Source organism: Bufo bufo, chromosome 8 (assembly GCF_905171765.1).
Source record: "Bufo bufo chromosome 8, aBufBuf1.1, whole genome shotgun sequence".
Taxonomy (NCBI): domain Eukaryota; kingdom Metazoa; phylum Chordata; class Amphibia; order Anura; family Bufonidae; genus Bufo; species Bufo bufo.
Genome location: NC_053396.1, coordinates 64,328,734 through 64,350,650, shown reverse-complemented (window position 1 = coordinate 64,350,650; position 21,917 = coordinate 64,328,734). Strand labels below are relative to the sequence as shown.

At 45.5% G+C, this 21,917-nt stretch overlaps 1 protein-coding gene across 1 annotated transcript in view; it reads right to left on the bottom strand.

The window, feature by feature from the left end:
- RPS4X (ribosomal protein S4 X-linked) overlaps positions 1-21,524 on the bottom strand; it is a 51,224-nt gene extending 29,700 nt beyond the window's left edge. Inside the window, exons 1-5 of the mRNA XM_040405677.1 lie at positions 21,435-21,524; positions 21,029-21,106; positions 20,675-20,855; positions 7,515-7,612; positions 4,237-4,408 (exon numbers count right to left, since the gene is read on the bottom strand). Of these exons, the coding sequence (XP_040261611.1) occupies positions 4,237-4,408; positions 7,515-7,612; positions 20,675-20,855; positions 21,029-21,106; positions 21,435-21,437 (532 nt within the window). The 5' untranslated portion in view covers positions 21,438-21,524. The remainder of the gene's footprint in view (positions 1-4,236; positions 4,409-7,514; positions 7,613-20,674; positions 20,856-21,028; positions 21,107-21,434) is intronic.
- Between the last annotated feature and the right edge of the window lie 393 nt (positions 21,525-21,917).

Sequence of the window (21,917 nt, the reverse complement as noted above, 5' to 3'; positions counted from 1 at the left end):
ATTAACCAACAACCAGGAGGGTGGATTGGGAATCCCAGAGGTCCTCCACTGCATGGCACAGGTGGAGAATCTATCAACCAAACGGCCCCGTAGGATAGATTGGGATCCTGCAGAGAACCTTCACCAAGTTGCGCAGGTGGAGAATAACCAACCCTGCGGTGGTCCGTCACTGGATTTTGCAGGTGGAGAATCAACCAAACGGCCCCGGACGGAATTGGGATACTGCATTGGATAGAGAAGGTGGAGAATCATCAACCAAAATGGCCCCGGAGGACGGAATTGGGATCCTGCAGTGGTCCTTCACTGGGTTGCGCAGGAGGAGAATCAACCAAACAGCCCGGAGGCGGTACTGGGAATTATGAGAGTGTGGCTGAGGAGGGGGACCCGTATGGACGGACATGTCCTATATTATTATTTTTTTTTTTTTTATAAAACTAGGAAGCCGGCCTCAATGACAAGAGGCAGTAAGGGGTTAAATCCTCCCTCATGTACAGTGTACTTAGGGGGAAGGGGCCCAGATAATCAGGTGCCCGCCGAAGAATGGTGGATGGCCTGAAGGGTTAAGGCAGTGGCTCAGCAGGCGACTGGGGGAGGGGGAGAAGGGCGGGAAGAATTTGCGCCAGAGTGCGCCCCCCCCAGGGACGAAGGCTGCGGCCCAGCAAGCCGCGGCTTTTCAGAGATTGAGAGATTGCCTTGCCCCCCCACCGTGTCACAGCCCGGCCGGACTGAATGGGGGGAGTCACCCTGCTGGCCGGGCCGTAGATAGCAGGGGTCGGGCAGGAGCACCAATGAGGTGCATGGCCGATCGTGCTGTAGTTAACCCCTTCCGAAGCGGTGCAACCGTCCGCTCCAATGGGTGTAATGTGAGGGGTGTCTGAGTCTCCTCCACATGTATGCCGTCTGCCCTATGTTCCGAGCGGGCGGGCGAACACAGGGCGGTTAACCCCTTCCCGGAGCGGCGCGACGGCGTCCACTCCAAAGGGAGCAAATGTGGGAGGTGTCAAGAGCACCTCCACATGTGTGAACGGCCGCCATATTCTCTGAGCAGGGCGGCAAAAATCACGGCCAGAGCACCGAAGTGGTGCCAGCCGAACGCATCGTGGTTAACCCCCTCAGGTTCCTACAACACGATTACAGCAGTAATGTAGGAGAGGGGGGGGTGGGGGGGGGCAAGCTCCCAGTAGTGTAATGTACTACCTTGCTCTTGGGTTATTTGGGCGAACCCGGCATGTAAATAAGGCACTAGGGAGTTATAGACCACCTAATTTGGCGCCAGTAAGCATACCGCACCTATTAACCCCCTATGTCCTCCTCAATCAACCGGCCTGTGCCGGAGGGGAATGCTTCAGGGGTGCTGGGCTATGCTGCCACCAAGAGGGAGGGGGGGACCAACCCAGAGGGTTAAATACTCACCTAGTCCCGTGTACTCACCTCTCCTGCCGCTATCTTTACCCCTCCTCTGGTCCAGCAGGGTCACCCCTTCAGCTACTGGCACCGTAGTGGCAGGACGCTGGAAAGGGGGGCTTGGAGGGGTGACCCCTTGGCTGGCAGGATGCAGGGAGCGAGGCTGCCCTGGTCCACCCTGTCTTCTGTGGGGGAGGCAGCAGTGCGGGTGACTGGCACTGGCGCAACTCGACCCCGGGAGAACAGGGAGGCGAGGCGTCCCTGTTTGCCCATTTGAAAAAGGGAAAAAAAAATAAACTAAACTAAAATAAAAAATCTTCACGAGATCCCTGCAGAGCAGGGAGGTCTTGCGTCCTATTGACACTAGAAAAAACTGAAGCGCTCTCTCCAGGCTGGAGGGGGTATAGCTGCCAGGGGAGGAGCTAACAACTTTACCTAGTGTCAACGCCTCCTAAAGGACATGGCTATACCCATGGTCTCTGTCCTCCAATGAATATGGGCGAGAAAACCTGATAGCAACACGTATCTCTTTCTAGTCGGATTTTATTTTCCGATTACAATTTTTAACACTTTCTTCAACATTATGGGAGCGGCCATCTTGCCCAAGCTGTTTGCAAAGCAGTAAAAAAAAAAAAATAATAATTTGCTTTACGGCAGCCACATGGCCATAGACAACTGACAGAAGGGGACCTAATTGACTTATACTGAAGAGTTTGAGATTTGCTGTGACCTATGCAGAGGTCATTGTACAAAGAAAGAATAGATAAGCTCTGACAATCACCTATTGCGAATGGTGGATCCTGTCTTATCTATATAGAGGTCATATCTCCTTATTACACGCATGTTTAGAATATTATATAAATGCAGTAAAGTGATCAGTACAGATCGAGAAGTGGCGCCTATTAGGATTAGTGACCAGTGTGAAAACTGCAGTATTTTATGGTTTTTATTTAAATATAGATATTGACATGGAAAACTAAGATTACCAAAATTCTTTCAAAATGTTTATAATTTTTATATATATATATATATATATATATATATATATATATATATATATATATATATATATATATATATATATATACACACATACATACACACACATATACACACACAATGCAACAATAGTTTGTTTCCTGATGACACATTCCCTTTAAAGTGCCTTGTCTGACTGCTGGACAGCAGGCAGTTCATGTGTTGGGGTACCTATTGGCCTGGAATTCAGTAGGTGGTAGTATGCTGTGTGATTTGCAGTCTTAGGCTAGGTCTACACGACGACATTTGTTGCATTTTTATAATGATAGTCTATGGTGTCATACTGCTACAGTCGCAAAAAAAATTTATTCAATATGCGACACCATAGACTATCATTATAAAAATTGTCGCATCAACATTGGCGCGTAAAAATGTTGCAATGTAGTTGTGCCTAGGGATCGACCGATTTTTTTTTTAGGGCAGATACCGATAATTTGTGAACTTTCAGGCCGATAGCCTATAATTTATACAGTTATTCTGGGAATTTTCAATTTTGAAAAAAAATAAAAATTCCTACACATCTGCTGAAAATTAATATGTTTATTGTTAACGTGTAGTTTTTTTTGTAAATCTTTTTCATTTATACTTCATATTTTGGCATTTTTGTTTTTTACTTTTTTTTACTAACTTTTAGCCCCCTTTGGGACTACAACCCTTGTCCTATTCACCCTGAGAGATCTCTATCAGGGTGAATAGGAGCTCACACTGTCCCCGCTGCTCTGTGCTTTGTGCACACAGCAGCATGGAGCTTACCATGGCAGCCAGGGCTTCAATAGTGTCCTGGCTGCCATGGTAACCGATCGGAGCCCCAGGATTACACTGCTGTGGCTCCGATCGGAGGAGCAGGGGAGAGGGGATCCTGTGGCCACTGCCACCAATGATTAATACGGGGGGGGGGGGGGGGGGCACTGCGCAACCAGAAGATAACTCTCTCATTAATTCATATACAGGAGGCGGGAGCTGCAGAATCACACACATACCTCTATGAGCGGTAGCTGCGATCTGCGGCACCTGAGGGGTTAACTACCGCAGATCGTAGCTATTGCTCATAGAGGTCGGGAGCCGGCTATGTGATTCTGCAGCCAGCTCCCGCCTCCTGTATATGAATTAATGAGAGTTATCTTCATTGGTGGCGCAGCACAGGTGGAGGGAGACACTGCTTCCTTCTCCCCTGTGCTGCTGAGGGAACACAGAGCGCTGTCAGCAGCGCGATCTGTGTTCCCAAAAAGTTATCAGAATATCGGCAAAATAGATGCCAACACCGATCAAAATACTGAATATCATCCGATATCGGTAAAACCGATAATCGGTCGATCCCTAGACTTGTGCCCCATCTGTCGCACGACATGTCGTCGTGTAGACCTAGCCTTAATGAAAAATTAGTACAAGATTGAGTGTAGTAAATTTATCCCTTGCAGTCCCATGCATGTCACCTGCTAAAGAGTGGTACGGACACAACAGATGAATTCTAAGTAAACTGCGACATGCATAATCTGTGTGGCTTACATAGTGAACAGGCCCACTCAAGTCAATGGTTCAGTGAAGAGACGACAGCACATGTACACCATCTTTCATTGACTGTTGCTAGCAGATGCTGGGGGCGAATTCTTCAGTTTTTAACATACTGATGCCACGCAGATTGAAAATATGGACAAACTGAACACAGTCAGAAAGTGCAGTCAACGGGCCAGGAAAAGGGTCATGCAAAACAGGTTTTAGATTCCTTGCATTAAGATGTAAATCACGGTACAGAGCTGGATGACTTATGTCCATTTATGTCGTGAGCACACTTACCAGTATCAAACTTGATAAAGTCTGTAATCTTGCCAGTTTCCAGGTCAATCTGAACAGTGTCATTGACCTTGATGAGGGGGTCAGGATAACGGATTGTGCGGGCATCATGGGTTACCAAGTGAGGGATTCCTTTTGTACCCACCCAGGTCTTCCTCACCTTGCAAAGCTTGTACTGTAAATGGCAAAGGACTACATATATATATATATCAGTAGGTATGGACTGTTCATACACTAACATCAGAACTGGAGCAGAGTGGTATTATGAAATAAACCCCAAGTAGTCAAAGAATAAAGCCGTTACAAGTCAGTGAAGTACAGAATGATATGGATTTTTATAATAGGCATGGATGCCACAACCTATGTGATTACTTGCATAATGCAGAGATCCTTTATTCTTGCATGCACCCAAGGCAAAGCTTCACTTAAGTACTCTGTAGTGGTCTCCTGGTTGGAAATTACACCTGCCACTAAGCTGAGGGTTAAACAGTCAGGAACGCAGTTACCACTGACCTCAACCAAGTATAATACAGTCTGCACCATATTAGGCTACTTTCACACCTGCGTTAGGTGCGGATCCATCTGGTATCTGCACAGACGGATCCGCACCTATAATGCAAACGCTTGTATCCATTCAGAACGGATCCATTTGCATTACCATGATAATGCAAACTGATCCGTTTTGACTTGCACTGAAAGTCAATGGGAGGCGGATTCGTTTTCAATTGCACCATAGTGTCAGTGAAAACGGATCCGTCTCTATTGACTTACATTGTAAATCAAGACAGATCCGTTTGGCTCAGCGTTTGCAAGCAGCGTTTTGGTGTCCGCCTCTAGAGCGGAATGGAGACTGATTGGAGGCAAACTGATGCATTCTGAACGGATCCTTATCCATTCAGAATGCATTGGGGCTAAACTGATCCGTTTTGGGCCGCTTGTGAGAGCCCTGAAACGGATCTGTATCCGTTCAGAATGGATCCGTTTGTATCATCTTTAACATAGCCAAGACGGATCTGTCTTGAACACCATTGAAAGTCAAATGGAGGATGGACCAGTTTTCTATTGTGCAAGTGAAAATGGATCCGTCCCCATTGACTTGCATTGTGTTTCAGGACGGATCCATTTGGCTCAGTTTCATCAGACGGACACCAAAACGATGCAGGCAGCATTTGTGTCCGCCTCCAGAGCAGAATGGAGACTGAATGGAGGCAAACTGGCGCATTCTGAGCAGATCCTTTTCCATTCAGAATGCATTAGGGCAAAACTAAGCCGTTTTGGACCGCTTTAGAGCCCTGAACGGATCTCACAAACGGAAAGGCAAAACGACAGTGTGAAAGTAGCCTTACTTGGCAGTTTCAGCCGAAACATTCACATACAGTCATGTGAAAAAATTCGGACACCCTTTGAAAGCATGTGGTTTTTTGTAACATTTTTAATAAAAGGTTATTTCATCTCCGTTTCAACAATACAGATCTAAGTAATTACTTTAATCTAAGTAATCCAACTAAACAAAGAAAACTGAAGAAAAGTCTTTTCAAGATCTTCTGTAAATGTCATTCTACAAAAATGCCTATTCTAACTGAGGAAAAAGATAGGACACCCTCACATGTATTCCCTCTTAAATTGGCTCAGATCTCACACAGGTATATCACACCAGGTGCACATAATTAGTAGATCGTTACTCTGCATGTTGAATGAGGCTTGCCCTATTTAAACCTCAGACATTTAGTTTGGTGTGCTCCTGACTGTTGAAGTGAGAGTGAGCACCATGGTGAGAGCAAAAGAGCTGTCAGAGGACTTCAGAAAAAAGATTGTAGCAGCCTATGAGTCTGGGAAGGGATTTAAAAAGATCTCAAAAGATTTTGAAATCAGCCATTCCACTGTCCGGAAGATAGTCTACAAGTGGAGGGCTTTCAAAACAACTGCCAACATGCCCAGGACTGGTCGCCCCAGCAAGTTCACCCCAAGAGCAGACCGCAAGATGCTAAAAGAGGTCTCCAAAAACCCTAAAGTGTCATCTCGAGAACTACAGCAGGCTCTGGCTACTGTTGATGTAGAAGTACATGCCTCTACAATCAGAAAGAGACTGTACAAGTTTAACTTGCATGGGAGGTGTGCAAGGAGGAAACCTTTGCTTTCCAAGAGAAACATCGAGGCCAGACTGACATTTGCCAGAGATAAAGTTGACAAAGACCAGGACTTCTGGAATAATGTTCTTTGGACAGATGAGTCCAAAATTGAATTATTTGGACACAACAGCAGAGGACATGTTTGGCGTAAACCAAACACAGCATTCCAAGAAAAGAACCTCATACCAACTGTGAAGCATGGAGGTGGAAGTGTCATGGTTTGGGGCTGCTTTGCTGCAGCAGGACCTGGTCAGCTCACCATCATAGAATCCACGATGAATTCTACTGTGTATCAGAAGGTGCTTGAAGAACATGTGAGACCATCAGTTAGAAAATTAAAGCTGAAGCGGAACTGGACCATGCAACATGACAATGACCCAAAACATACTAGTAAATCAACCAAAGATTGGCTGAAAAAGAAGAAATGGAGAGTCCTGGAATGGCCAAGTCAAAGTCCAGATTTGAATCCCATTGAGATGCTGTGGGGTGACTTGAAAAGGGCTGTACGTGCAAGAAACCCCTCAAACATCTCACAGCTGAAAAAGTTCTGCATTGAGGAGTGGGGTAAAATTTCCTCAGACCGATGTCGAAGACTGGTAGATGGCTACAAGAACCGTCTCACTGCAGTTATTTCAGCCAAAGGAGGTAACACTCGCTATTAGGGGCAAGGGTGTCCTATCTTTTTCCTCAGTTAGAATAGGCATTTTTGTAGAATGACATTTACAGAAGATCTTGAAAAGACTTTTCTTCAGTTTTCTTTGTTTAGTCGGATTACTTTAATCTCTCTGTATTGTTGAAACGGAGATGAAATAACCATTTATTAAAAATGTTACAAAAAACCACATGCTTTCAAAGGGTGTCCTAATTTTTTCACATGACTGTATAAGCAATCTTATCTGCCAAGATTTGGCGGCTGAAGCCACCACACCAGGTGGGGCATGGGAGGGACCTGCCCTTGGATATTTATGGCATATTCTACACATATTGGCCTATGGAGGAGATATCCCTTTAAAGCTCTCAAACTCAAACCACAAATTAAAAACTTTTCACACTACGTTGCAGACCACAGTGTTGCATTTGCAGTGTATTAACTGTGCACACTAACAAATGAACATAGGTTAATGCACAGGCCCCCCAAGTGAGGTCCTTTACCTTTGCCTCTTCAGCTGTGATTCTGTGCACCGCAAATCTCCCTTTGGTGTCATATACCAGACGGAAGTGTTCACCAGTCTTGTCAATGCTGATGACATCTGTAAAACAGAAGAATGAATCCTATTTTACAGTTCTCACACATGCCTAAGCATGGGCCAGGTACTTTAAGCACGAGGTGGAAACTTGCAGGAGGAACAGCATGACAAAACATATGCTGCAGAATTAGGAGGGTTTTGTCGACTGCCCATGGAGGTTGGCGAGCAAGGTTACCATAATGATAGCTGTTTTTGTCTCCTTAACAGGTCATGTAATTGGACATATCCAAAATAATTGATGAAAGTTGAAATAACTATAAAGGCAAGCAGTAAAAACTACAATGAAGCTACAGTCCATGCACAAAGATCACAGGAGAAAAGTTGCAGTGTTTTGGATCTTGGCTCAGGGGTAGCAGGAGACGGCCTTATGGAAGAGTGAGACTAAATAGGGATATATTATGGGCCAATGTTTTGGGGAACATTGACGATATGCAGTGGGGACATGATTTTTGCATGTCCCGGGGTATGTTTGAAAACGTATTATGGCTGGTGAAACCCCCTTTAATATATAATATTACTACACAATAGCAAAAAAAAAAAAAACACTACCAATCCATATCGGAGAAGGGTCATCGTCTTTGGGGGGGGGGTATGCTACGCCAAGAAAGTATAGAATAAGCTCTATGGTGTAGAATTGTCCTCTTGTATGTTCCCTGGTAAGTAAAGCTACATAATCACTAAGAACAACCTACTAAAGCATTTCATTTGCCTGCCAAAGGGGGAACTTCGGAAGACCCTATATTGATTGGCAAAGTGGTTATCCTATGTGCAGTGGCCATAAACCGAATCCACATTCCCATTAGAGCTCCAAGGGATAATCAAGTTTCTTATGACAAATCGCAAGGGATTTCAAGGGGCTGCAGACCATTTTTTGGCATGAATCGCTATACTTTATATAATAGTTCTAACAAGCTGTGCTGTAGTGGAGGACTCCCGAAAAGAAAGTTACCGGTAATCATAATGGAGTTATTGATCCTGACGCAGAGGATGTCCCCTCGTCACAGTCCTGGGGATAAATAGATGATGGGATAGATCTCTGTACCGACCCCTGATATATTTATACATATTAATTAGATCTCCCCTTAGTCGTCTTTTTTCTAAAGTGAATAACCCTAATTTTGATAATCTTTCAGGGTACTGTAGTTGCCCCATTCCAGTTATTACTTTAGTTGCCCTTCTCTGAACCCTCTCCAGCTCTGCAATGTCTGCCTTGTTCACTGGAGCCCAGAACTGTACACAGTACTCCATGTGTGGTCTGACTAATGATTTGTATAGTAGGAATATGTTCTCATCACGGGCATCTATGCCCCTTTTGATGCAACCCATTATCTTATTGGCCTTGGCAGCAGCTGCCTGACACTGGTTTTTGCAGCTTAGTTTGCTGTTTATTAAAATTCCTAGATCCTTTTTCCATGTCAGTGTTACCGAGTGTTTTACCATTTAGTATGTACGGGTGACTTGCATTATTCCTTCCCATGTGCATAACCTTACATTTGTCAGTGTTAAACCTCATCTGCCACTTATCTGCCCAAGCCTCCAATCTATCAAGATCCCTCTGTAGTAGTATACTGTCCTCTTCAGTGTTAATTACTTTACAGTTTAGTGTCATCTGCGAAAATTTATACTTTACTATGCAAGCCTTCTACAAGATCATTAATATATTGGAGAATAGGGCCCAATACTGACCCCTGAGGTACCCCACTAATGACAGTGACCCAATCTGAGTGTGTACCGTTAATAACCACCCTGTTTTCTATCACTCAGCCAGTTACTTACCCACTTAGTCGTTTTCTCCCAGTCCGAGCATTCTTATTTTATATACTAACCTTTTATGTGGTACAGTGTCAAATGCTTTGGAGAAGTCCACATATACGACATCCATCGATTCGCCGCTGTCAATTTTAGAACTTGCCTCCTCAGAAACTGATTAAATTAGTTTGGCATGACCGATCCCTCACAAAGCCATGCTGATATGGCGTTATTTGCTTATTTCTGTTGGGATGCTCTAAGATAGCATCTCTCAGAAAACCTTCAAACAGTTTACCCACAACAGATGTTAAACTTACTGGCCTATAGTTTCCAGGCTCTGTTTTTGGACCCTTTTTGAATATTGGCACCACATTTGCAATGCGCCAATCCTGTGGGACACTCCCTGTCAGTATAAAGTCTGCAAATTTCAGAAATAAGGGTCTGGCTATGACATTACTTAATTCCCTTAGGATACGGGGGTGTATGCCATGGGGTCCTGGCGATTTGTCTATTTTAATCTTTTTAAGTCACTGATGTACTTCTTCCTGGGTCAGACAGGACACTTTAAATGGGAACTTTATTTTTACATTCTGCATGTCAACTGACAGTTTATTTTCCTCAGTGAATACCTTGGAGAAAAAAAAATATAATTTAACAGCTTTGCTTTCTCCTTGTCGCTCTCTGCGACTCCCCCCTCATTATTCTTTAAAGGGCCGACACCTTCAGATTTATACTTTAACATTTATAGTATATAAATGAAGAAATATAAAAACTCCAAAAATGAAAAATAAAATAAAAATACAGGACTCAAGGGGTTAACTGTATTGTCCCACCAAAAAATATTTTAGTTTTCAAAAGAGCACCTGGATCTTAAAGGTGTTTTCAGGGATTTTAATATTGAGCTATCCTCAGGAAAAAAAAAAAAAATAAATCCAGGCTTTTTACCAGCATCCTCTGCGGCCAGTTAGGGTGCTGTTAATTGATTTTAATATGCAGAGTCTCGCCGAAGAGACTCAGGGCATTTAAGCTGCAATTCTTATTTTGGCCACCAGGTGGCAGGCCAACATAAGAAATGAGCAATAAATGGATTTAAAAAAATCCATGATTTTTTTATTTTATATTCTAAACAAAAATGGAGCTTCAAAAAAAAAAAAAAAAAAAAAAAAAAAAAAAAAAAATCATATTTATATATATTTAAGGGATCGACCGATAGATTTTTTAGGGCAGATACCAATAATTTGTGAACTTTCAGGCCGATAGTCGATAATTTATACCGATATTCTGGGTATTTTTATTTGAGAAAAAAAAAAAATTCCTACACAAATCTGCTGAAAATTTATATGTTTTTTGTTAACGTGTATTTTTTTTGTAAATCTTTTTCATTTATACTTAATATTTTTGTGGGTCCCTTAGGGACTATCAGGGTGATCTCTATCAGGGTGAATAAAAGCTCACACTGTCCCTGCTGCTCTGTGCACACAGCAGCATGGAGCTGCTGAACATGGCAGCCAGGGCTTCAATAGCGTCCTGGCTGCCATGGTAACCGATCGGAGCCCCAGGATTACACTGCTGGGGCTCCGATCGGAGGAGCAGGGGAGAGGGGATCCTGTGGCCACTGCCACCAATGATTAATACTGGGTGGGGGGGCGCACTGCGCCACCAATGTTTTTACTATTTGGATTGGGGGCGCACTGCGCCTCCAATGATTAATACTGGGGGGCTTGCGGGGGGCACACTGCACCACCAATGTTTTTTACTATTGGGGTGGGGGCCGCACTGCGCCACCAATGATGAATACTGGGGGGGGCGCACTGCGCCACCAATGAAGATAAGTCTCTCAATCATTCATATACAGGAGGCGGGAGCTGGCTGCAGAATCACATAGCCGGCTCCCGACCACTATGAGCAGTAGCTGCGGTCCGTGGCACGGAAAAAAACGATCAATATCTCTATCTATCTATATCTATCTATATGGAGCACCAGCCCAAGTGTGGGTGCAAGGTCCAGCACAGGGTAACGGCTATACCCAATATTTGTAGAGACGGAAGAAGTCGGACTGCGCTCCAAAATAATTGTGAAATAAAGTGTTTTAATCACCCATAGTATGGCAAACTTGCGACGTTTCGGCTCACAAGAGCCTTCCTCAAGCATAGTAACAGTGAAGGCATATAAAAAGGCATATCAAAAGTACAGGACCAATCACATTAGAGTTACAATCAAGGTATAATTACATACATCTGTTACAAAAAACAAAGTGCATGGAGTGACATGTGCCATATGATCCACATTCTTGGGAGTGAATCCCTTTACATAGAAAAACAAATAATGTGGAAGTAATACCAATAAAGATCATATTTAAAAACAGTGAAGTAATAGTAAATACGGATCGCAGAAATTAGACCTTAGGAAGCTGTAGCGCCCACATAGACCATCGCGTTTGTTGAGCGTCTCTATCTCTTCCCTGCGCATGTCCAGACAGACGTCATCGTATGAGTCATGATGCAGCGCATGCGTTCTGTGATATCAAACGAACATCGCCATCTTGTTTAAGGGCAAATTGCCCTATGTTTCTATATGTGTACACAATACACAAATGTGAGCTGTACAGGATATCACCTGAATGAGGTAAATAGCCGCAGTAGGGATCTCCTACGTGTGTCAGCAGATGGATCGGGATCCCACCCTGCCGAGAGGGACACCGAACCAAGTCTAAATCTGCAAACAAAAAGAAAAACATTCATTTTCTTTTTGTTTGCAGATTTAGATTTATTATTTCCCTGCTGTTTTACTATATGGAGGGATGATTCCTCTGTGGCTGCATTATTGTTAGCGGTTGGGCTGCTGTTGTCGATGTGGTTCATGGAAGTGTCCCCCTCCGATACTTGCGGCCTCTTGGTTCGGTGTCCCTCTCGGCAGGTTGGGATCCCGATCCATCTGCCGACACACGTAGGAGATCCCTACTGCGGCTATTTACCTCATTCAGGTGATATCCTGTACAGCTCACATTTGTGTATTGTGTACACATAGAAACATAGGGCAATTTGCCCTTAAACAAGATGGCGATGTTAGTTTGATATCACAGAACGCATGCGCCACATCCTCTGCATCATGACTCATACGATGACGTCTGTCTGGACATGCGCAGGGAAGAGATAGAGACGCTCAAACGCGATGGTCTATGTGGGCGCTACAGCTTCCTAAGGTCTAATTTCTACGATCCGTATTTACTATTACATCACTGTTTTTAAATATGATCTTTATTGGTATTACTTCCACATTATTTATATGTTTTTCTACGTAAAGGGATTCACTCCCAAGAATGTGGATCATATGGCACATGTCACTCCATGCACATGCACTTTGTTTTTTGTAACAGATGTACGTAATTATACCTTGATTGTAACTCTAATGTGATTGGTCCTGCACTTTTGATATGCCTTCACTTTCACTGTCTCTATGCTTGAGGAAGGTATGCAGCTGTATAGGTGCCCGCGGCAGTCCCTCGATACAGGACAGGATAAACAACACAGAAAATCCGCAGCACTCCTTGAAGTAAAAAAATGTGCAATTTATTCACACATGTCAGAAAAGACAACGTTTCGGTTCTCTCACAGAACCTTTCTCAAGTCAAGTGAACATAAAGTGCATACATAAATACATCTTCACATCGTGACCAGTTAATTCATTAGCCAATACAACAACAGTGCACTCCCCTTCCTGGGTAAGCTACAGTTCATATAATTAATTCCATATGTTTAACATACGCACCAATAGGATCTCAGTGCGTATCAGTGATACTTTCAATAGTGATTGATCATCATAAGTGTATAAAAGTGCGTATAATAAAGTGAACAGTGCAAATAAAAAACCAACTATAATACCTTGCCGGGAACTTATGGAGAAAAGTACAAGGAGAAGGAGTCTTTACTTGTATGGAGGCGCGCCACTCTTCCGCGTCTACTACTCCTTTGTGCGCATGTGTCGGTCCCTCTTCCCTAATGACGCAGTACATAACCACCATGCGTCACCCCTAGGCGGAGACCCAACGTGATGACGCCCGATCGACCACGCCAGCGTCCACCCCGCACATCATGCATGCGCCAGCGCGCTGACTAGTCGTACGCGCCCCCTCACAGGTCTGGATCCGCCATTTTAAGTTAGGGCACTCGTTTGGGCAATGCTTTACACCTCTATTTCTCCTTATAATTTATCATTCATACTTATTACCCGGCATAGGTAAAAGTCTAGATAGCGATTCAAACAGTACATACGTAAAAGTCTAGATCGCGGTTCAAAGAGTACATATGTACAGATATGTCATATTTGACGTGAACATATCCCTGTAGCTTCCATTAAATCCACCATATACAGTATGCAAAATACGTCAGATCACAAGCCCTATGGACAGGATATTAGCTAACCATTCCTCCTGTCACCCTAAATTCGACATTTAACCCTTTGGGTTTCAGAGTGCCAAGCCGGAAAATCCACCTAAGCTTTCCCGTGTCTGGGATGTGTGAACTGTAAACTGATGGCGAAGGGATCGGTGTTCGCACATCCAGACACGGGAGAGATCTTTAATATAAAGCATTATCTCACTTGTGATTCGTCATGGGTGATATATATTGTGGTGCCCTTGCAAAAGGCTTTATGTTGGTGAAACCACGTGTGATTTGAAGACCAGGTTGAATAACCACAGACAATTAGGAATAAAAGAAGGGATTTGCCCGTATCGAAACATTTTGTGGAAAAAAAAATCATAAGGAAAGTGATCTAAGATTTATGATCATAGATCATGTTAAACCTTTGGATAGAGGAGGGGAGCGACTAAATATATTAAAGAAAATTGAGCTTAGGTGGGTTTTCCAGCTTGACACTCTGAAACCCAAAGGGTTAAATGTCGAATTTAGGGTGACAGGAGGAATGGTTAGCTAACATCCTGTCCATAGGGCTTGTGATCTGACGTATTTCGCATACTGTATATGGTGGATTTAATGGAAGCTACAGGGATATGTTCACGTCAAATATATGACATATCTGTACGTATGTACTGTTTGAACCGCGATCTAGACTTTTACGTATGTACTGTTTGTATCGCTATCTAGACTTTTACCTATGCCGGGTAATAAGTATGAATGATAAATTATAAGGAGAAATAGAGGTGTAAAGCATTGCCCAAACGAGTGCCCTAACTTAAAATGGCGGATCCAGAACTGTGAGGGGGCACGGACGACTAGTCAGCGCACTGGCGCATGCATGATGTGCGTGGTGGACGCTGGCGTGGTCGATCGGGCGTCATCACGTTGGGTCTCCGCCTAGGGGTGACGCATGGTGGTTATGTACTGCGTCATTAGGGAAGAGGGAACGACACATGCGCACTAAGGAGTAGTAGACGCGGAAGAGTGGCGCGCCTCCATACAAGTAAAGACGCCTTCTCCTTGTACTTTTCTCCATAAGTTCCCGGCAAGGTATTATAGTTGGTTTTTTATTTGCACTGTTCACTTTATTATACGCACTTTTATACACTTATGATGATCAATCACTATTGAAAGTATCACTGATACGCACTGAGATCTATTGGTGCGTATGTTAAACATATGGAATTAATTATATGAACTGTAGCTTACCCAGGAAGGGGAGTGCACTGTTGTTGTATTGGCTAATGAATTAACTGGTCACGATGTGAAGATGTATTTATGTATGCACTTTATGTTCACTTGACTTGAGAAAGGTTCTGCGAGAGAACCGAAACGTTGTCTTTTCTGACATGTGTGAATAAATTGCACATTTTTTTACTCCAAGGAGTGCTGCGGATTTTCTGTGTTGTTTAAGCTACTTTCACCCCTGCGTTCGGGTGTCCGCTGGTGAGCTCCGTTTGAAGGGGCTCACAAGCGGCCCCGAACGCAGCCGTCCAGCCCTAATGCATTCTCAGTGGAGGCGGATCCGCTGAGAATGCATCAGTCTGCCAGCGTTCAGCATCCGCTCCGCTCAGCGAGCGGACACCTGAACGCTGCTTGCAGCGTTCGGGTGTCCGCCTGGCCGTGCGGAGGCAAGCGGATCCGTCCACACTTACAATGTAAGTCAATGGGGACGGATCTGTTTGAAGATGACACTATATGGCTCAATCTTCAAACGGATCAGCCCCCATTGACTTTCAATGTAAAGTCTGGACGGATCCGTTCAGGCTACTTTCACACTTAGAAATTTTTCTAAGTTATAATGCAGATGGATCCGTTCTGAACGGATACAAACGTCTGCATTATAGGAGCGGATCCGTCTGATGAAACATCAGACGGACCCGCTCCGAACGCTAGTGTGAAAGTAGCCTTATCCTGTCCTGTATCGAGGGACTGCCGCGGGCACCTATACAGCTACAGCTGCATACTAAGGAGTGCTGCCTGACATATATATATATATATAAAAATAACACGTGTCTTATCTTGTGTATTTGCCCATTTGTGTCTCCTTTTGATTCATTCTAACCCCATCTATCTTGAGGCTCTTGAGGGGTTGTGCACTAATTTCTATGAACTCTCAGACTAGCCAAATTCACGTTGCTGATCATGCTACCTTGATCCCTAGGTGCTGGGCCTAGACTCATTCGCTTCCAGGCCACCACTGCTTGTCTTGGGTTTCTCCATGAAAACTTATCTTGATGCCGCTGCAGCCAATCACTGGCCACAGTGGAGATCTGCTCCCTTTGCATCACATGACCATTTAACATAATGCAAGGGAAGCAGTGGTCAGTTATTGGTTGCAACGGCGTCAAACAGGAAGTTCTCATGAAGGCACTCAAGACAAGCAACGGAAGCTGGGGAGGAAACATGCCAGGACCTAGCACTGGGGATCACCAACAAAAGGTCCTGCCAGTCTCAGAAATTAGTGTATACTAACTCTTTAAGGAGTTAATTTTCTAAAGGAGGTTTCAAACCAATATTCTTCTATATGTGACACAGAATAGGTTAAAATAAACTATCCCCACTGCACTTCTTAAAGACCAATCACTTGAGAGGCACCACTGCAACCAGTGACCACATCAGCGCTCTCCATACATCCCCCCCCCTCTTCAGAGCACTCTCCGTGCACTACCCCTCACAATCTGCTTCCTGGGATCTTTTAATCCCTTGTACTACTCACATTAATAGATCTCTATTAGGGTGAATAGGACTTCACACTCTACCTGCTGCCCTGTGCATAGTACACACAGCAGCAGGGAGCTGACTATGGCAGCCAGGGCTTCAGTAGCGTCCTGGCTGCCATGGTAACCGATCGGAGCCCCACGATTACACTGCCGGGGCTCCGATCAGAAGCTGCCACTGCACCACCAATGAGGGGGGAGGGGACCAGACCCTGTGGCCACTGCCACCAATGAATATAACAATGGGAGGGGGGGGTGGCCCACTGCACCACCAATGATTATACTTTATAATACTAGGGTTGAAAGGGGGGGACTGCGCCACCAATTAATATAATTAACACATTAATTTAAGTGTAGGTAGCGGGTGCCAGCAGCGTTATCACATACCCAGCACCCGCCCTCTGACATAGCGCTGCGATCCTCGGCAATTAACCCCTTAGGTGCCGCAGCCTAGTATCTGGGGGGGGGGGGGGGGGGGGGGGGGGGCTGCCGAGAACATGGCGATCGCTGAGAGCAGTGGTTGCCATGTTCTCAAACAGATACTAGGCTGCGCAGCCCAAGGCCCGGTATGCTCTTCAGCTGCAGCGCTGAGGGCAGTCCAATCGCAAATGGCGACAATACTAGAGTTTTGTCACCATCTGCAAATTTTAAAGGGAGTCTGTCACCAAAATATGACATTGTACACCACTTACATGGCTCTCTAGCACACCTATCCATGATTCAAATGGTACCTTTGTAATTTTCTTCTGAGTTTCACCAGCAGGAAAAACGCACTTTAATTCATATTCAAATGAGGGCTTGCAAGTGCCCAGGGACAGCGTTCTGTGTGTAGGTGCCCAGGCTGGTCTGCCTTCTTTTTACATTGCACACGCCCGGGATATCGGCCGGTCCTGTGGATGACGCATGGGACTTGCAGGGCGGGCCAAGGAACAGGCTGGGGAGGAGTAATGTAAAAAGAAGGCAGACCAGCCTGGGCACCTACACACAGAACGCTGCCCCTGGGCACTTGCAAGCCCTCATTTGCATATGGATTAAAGTGCATTTTTCCTGCTGGTGAAACTCAGAAGAAAATTACAAAAGGTACCATTTGAATCATGGATAGGTGTGTACAATGTCATATTTTGGTGACAAACTCCCTTTAAGGCAAATTGGCGAGTGTTTTGGTCGCCATCTGGAGTGATGTTAGATACATACCGTATTTTTCGCCGTATAAGACGCCCTTTTCCCCCCCAAAAGTGGGGGGAAAATAGCAGTGCGTCTTATACGGCGAATGCTGCTGATTTTGCTGAGTTTACAATGATACACCCGCCGCGATGCCGTGCGGCGGGTGTATCAGCTGTAAGGGAGGCGGGACTGGGGGCCGGCATCTGCTTTTATAATGACAGCGGGGCCCGTGCAGTGACTGTATTCTACTACACGGGCCCCGCTCACTGTATAATCCTATGTCTAATAGTTAATTGTAATTGTATGTAATCACATAAGGAGCGCTGTGTATTACCGGTACTTACAACTACAAGCGCTCGCCTGCTCGGTAGGTAGCAGAGAGGAGGGAGGCCGGACGCTGGCAGTGTGAGTCATACGTCATGCGCCGCCCACTTTATGAATGAAGCAGGCGGCGTGGGCGCATGACGTATGACTCACGCTGCCAGCGCCCGTCCTCCCGGCCTGCCTCCTCCCTCCTCTCTGCTACCTACCGAGCAGGCGAGCGCTTGTAGTTGTAAGTACCGGTAATACACAGCGCTCCTTATGTGATTACATACAATTAACTATTAGACATAGGATTATACAGTGAGCGGGGCCCGTGTAGTAGAATACAGTCACTGCACGGGCCCCGCTGTCATTATAAAAGCAGATGCCGGCCCCCAGTGTGTATTGAGGGTCATTCACTACAGGGACACTTATGGAGGGGATCTGTGGATGACACATAGCATAAGATGCTATATGTGCGTCACCCACAGATCCCCCATAACAGTGCGTCACCCACAGATCCCCCATAACAGTGCGTCACCCACAGATCCCCCATAACAGTGCGTCACCCACAGATCCCCCATAACAGTGCGTCACCCACAGATCCCCCATAACAGTGCGTCACCCACAGAGCCCCCATAACAGTGCGTCACCCACAGATCCCCCATAACAGTGCGTCACCCACAGATCCCCCATAACAGTGCGTCACCCACAGATCCCCCATAACAGTGCGTCACCCACAGATCCCCCATAACAGTGCGTCACCCACAGATCCCCCATAACAGTGCGTCACCCACAGATCCCCCATAACAGTGCGTCACCCACAGATCCCCCATAACAGTGCGTCACCCACAGATCCCCCATAACAGTGCGTCACCCACAGATCCCCCATAACAGTGCGTCACCCACAGATCCCCCATAACAGTGCGTCACCCACAGATCCCCATAACAGTGCGTCACCCACAGATCCCCCATAACCGTGCGCCACCCACAGATCCCCCATAACAGTGCGTCACCCACAGATCCCCCATAACAGTGCGTCACCCACAGATCCCCCATAACCGTGCGCCACCCACAGATCCCCCATAACCGTGCGCCATCCACAGATCCCCCATAACAGTGCGCCATCCACAGATCCCCCATAACAGAGCGCCATCCACAGACCACAATTAGTTCAAAACCCACCCACCAAAAGCACACCTTTTGGTTCAAAATATTTTTTTTCTTAATTTTCTCCTCAAAAACCTAGGTGCGTCTTATGGGCCGGTGCGTCTTATAGGGCGAAAAATACGGTAATACGCATGCCTACACTTTTTCACATCTGCGTTGGAGGCTGCATTTGGAGTCTCTGCAGATTCTGTCAAAAAAAATAAAAAAAATACATGGACGACTGATAAAAAGACAGGATCCTGAAGAGAAACTGAATGGACTACATCACAGTAAATGGAGTCTGTTCAGATCAGTTATGTGCCCAATCCAGCACTTCCGTTATTTTCGTTGCTCTGCTCATCTAATGGAGCAAAACAGAAATAAATAGTGGTGGTGTGAACAAGGCGTAAGAGGTGGGTAACATCAGGAGCTGTCACCTTGTACTGTACCTCAAACTGGATGTCCGGGTTGGAGAATCCTCTACAGCATCACAGCCACCATATTCGCCAGTGTCCTCAGGCACAGCGCACCACTCCCCCCTACCCTCCAGAGTACAGCAACAGCCCTCCTCCTTACAGCTATTACTCCCGCCAGCTGCAGGATATATATCGCTCCTTTCTGCAAGGAGCTTCGTTATTGGTTACTTCAGACAACGGCAGCATCGACGCGCTGCCTGTGCCCTTCACAGCCTACCTTGCACTGATAATGGCAGGGAAAAGTTGTATTGGTACGCCTTAGACCTTTTGTTTAAATTAAGGAGCAAAAAGGCCTGAACTGGCATCTATGACGCTTGTACAGGCATTATTGGGACCGCTGCTAACACACATAGGGCCAGATTTAGCATTAGCTCAAGTCAAAATAATGGAGTGAAAAAGTTACAAATTTTTGCGCAATAGCTAAAACTGTGCAACTTTTATTGGCTCTGCGCTATGCTAGCCAGTTTTCTGAAAGTGGGCGTGTTCTCATGCAAGTGAATTTCTAGAAAGATTTACTATTGTGACAATTTTAAAAGTCAAAAAAATTGCGCAATTTTACTCCAGTGAGGACCATGCTCATCTTATGCGACTTTTGTAAGCAGCTTTTGCTTACTGAAGGATAAACTGCTACCGTCAAACCACATTTATCACAGTATTAAAGGACCGGTTATAATTCTGACTTATGTAAAAGTTGAGTAAGATGTAAGTGTAATGATAAATCCAGCCCACAGTGTGTGGGTCCATGGTTTTCACAGATCATTGATAGACTCGCTGGATAACAACCTACAGCCTAGCAATATCTATGGAATACCAATGACACACAAAAGGCAAAAACTAGCTCAAATACAGATTCTTCAGATATTTTCATGGATGACCTACTAACAGATGTCAAAGACTTGTGAAAGAGGTCCAATAGTACAAAACAGGTCTTCAAGGAGTTTAGCTTGGGAATAATGAGCGGTACAATGTAGGCCCTAACCAGCTCTGAAGAGAACATACGTCATTATGTTAGGTATTGGCACTCTTCAGCAACTAACACAAGTAAACTAGGCAGCATCATGCCATAAAGCTTCCAAAATCACTCACCCATGAATCCAGCAGGGTATGTAATGTCTGTGCGGACCTTGCCATCAATCTTAATGAAGCGCTGCATACAAATCTTCTTCACCTCATCTCCGGTCAGAGCATACTTCAGCCTGTTTCTCAGGAAGATGATGAGAGGCAAACACTCCCTAAGCTTGTGAGGACCAGTGGATGGACGTGGTGCCTGTGGGTCAGTGGTTCATACAATTATGGACACTTTACACAGAATCAATTAACTGCAGCAGGTCCAAATATGTCAAATGTAAAAACCACTCTAAGATCACTGGGTTAGCGTGGAGTGGAGAATTCCAGCAGTACACTAACAGATCTCAGGTGGACAACATGGAGGATACTCACAAAGACACCAGTCAGCTTATCCAGCATCCAGTGCTTGGGAGCTGCAACGCGCTTCAAATGCTTCTTGGGTCCACGAGCCTTTAGTAAAAGAGAAGGAACTGATCAGTTCTAGAAGATTCCCAGCCACGCAATGATCCCCGCACATCGACGTTTTGTCCCATGTCTGGGGTCCCCGGTGAGTGGCGCAGCGGCTTCAACACAGCGCGTGCCCCGGGAGCGCTCCCAGCGAGCCCGGACAAGGCCATGACTGCTAGGCGCCGCGGGCCGGTGTCCCCAGCAATGAAAGGCGGGAGTGGGTGTCGAGGGCTAGTACAACATTCTCATCAAGGTATCGGAGATGGGAATGAGGGGAGGACAGAGGATGGGGTTGGATAGAATTTCTGGGATAACGCAAAACAAGTCTCACCATGGCTGAGTCGGCAATGGAAAAGGCCTCCTTCTTCCGGGGCTGGCAGGGTAACCTTACGCCACAGACGACGAGCACGCAGGGACAAGACTTCCGTGTGTGCTACTCAACGTAGCGCCCTCTGCTGAGCTGGAGTGCTACTGCATTTTATGCCTTCAGCTCTCGCCTCAGGCTGGCTTCACACATTCCTTTCTCATAGCTTTTATTTTTATTTGCCAAAGATAGGAATAGATAAAAGATCTGATGCTCTCTGCATTAATTAATGTAAGAGCATCAGACACTTGTGCACTTGGCCAGTGGCCGCAGGTGCCCTCCTAAGTTCAATGATAGTGCCATCCTGATGACGACTTCATATTGTGGGGTGAGAGGCAGTATTTAGTGCTACACTATGGTATCTGGTTCTGCAGTACAGTACTACTGGCCCCACCTTCTGTCAGTTTGGACCCACCCACAACATGAGGCCACTTTTAGTTTTTTTTTCCA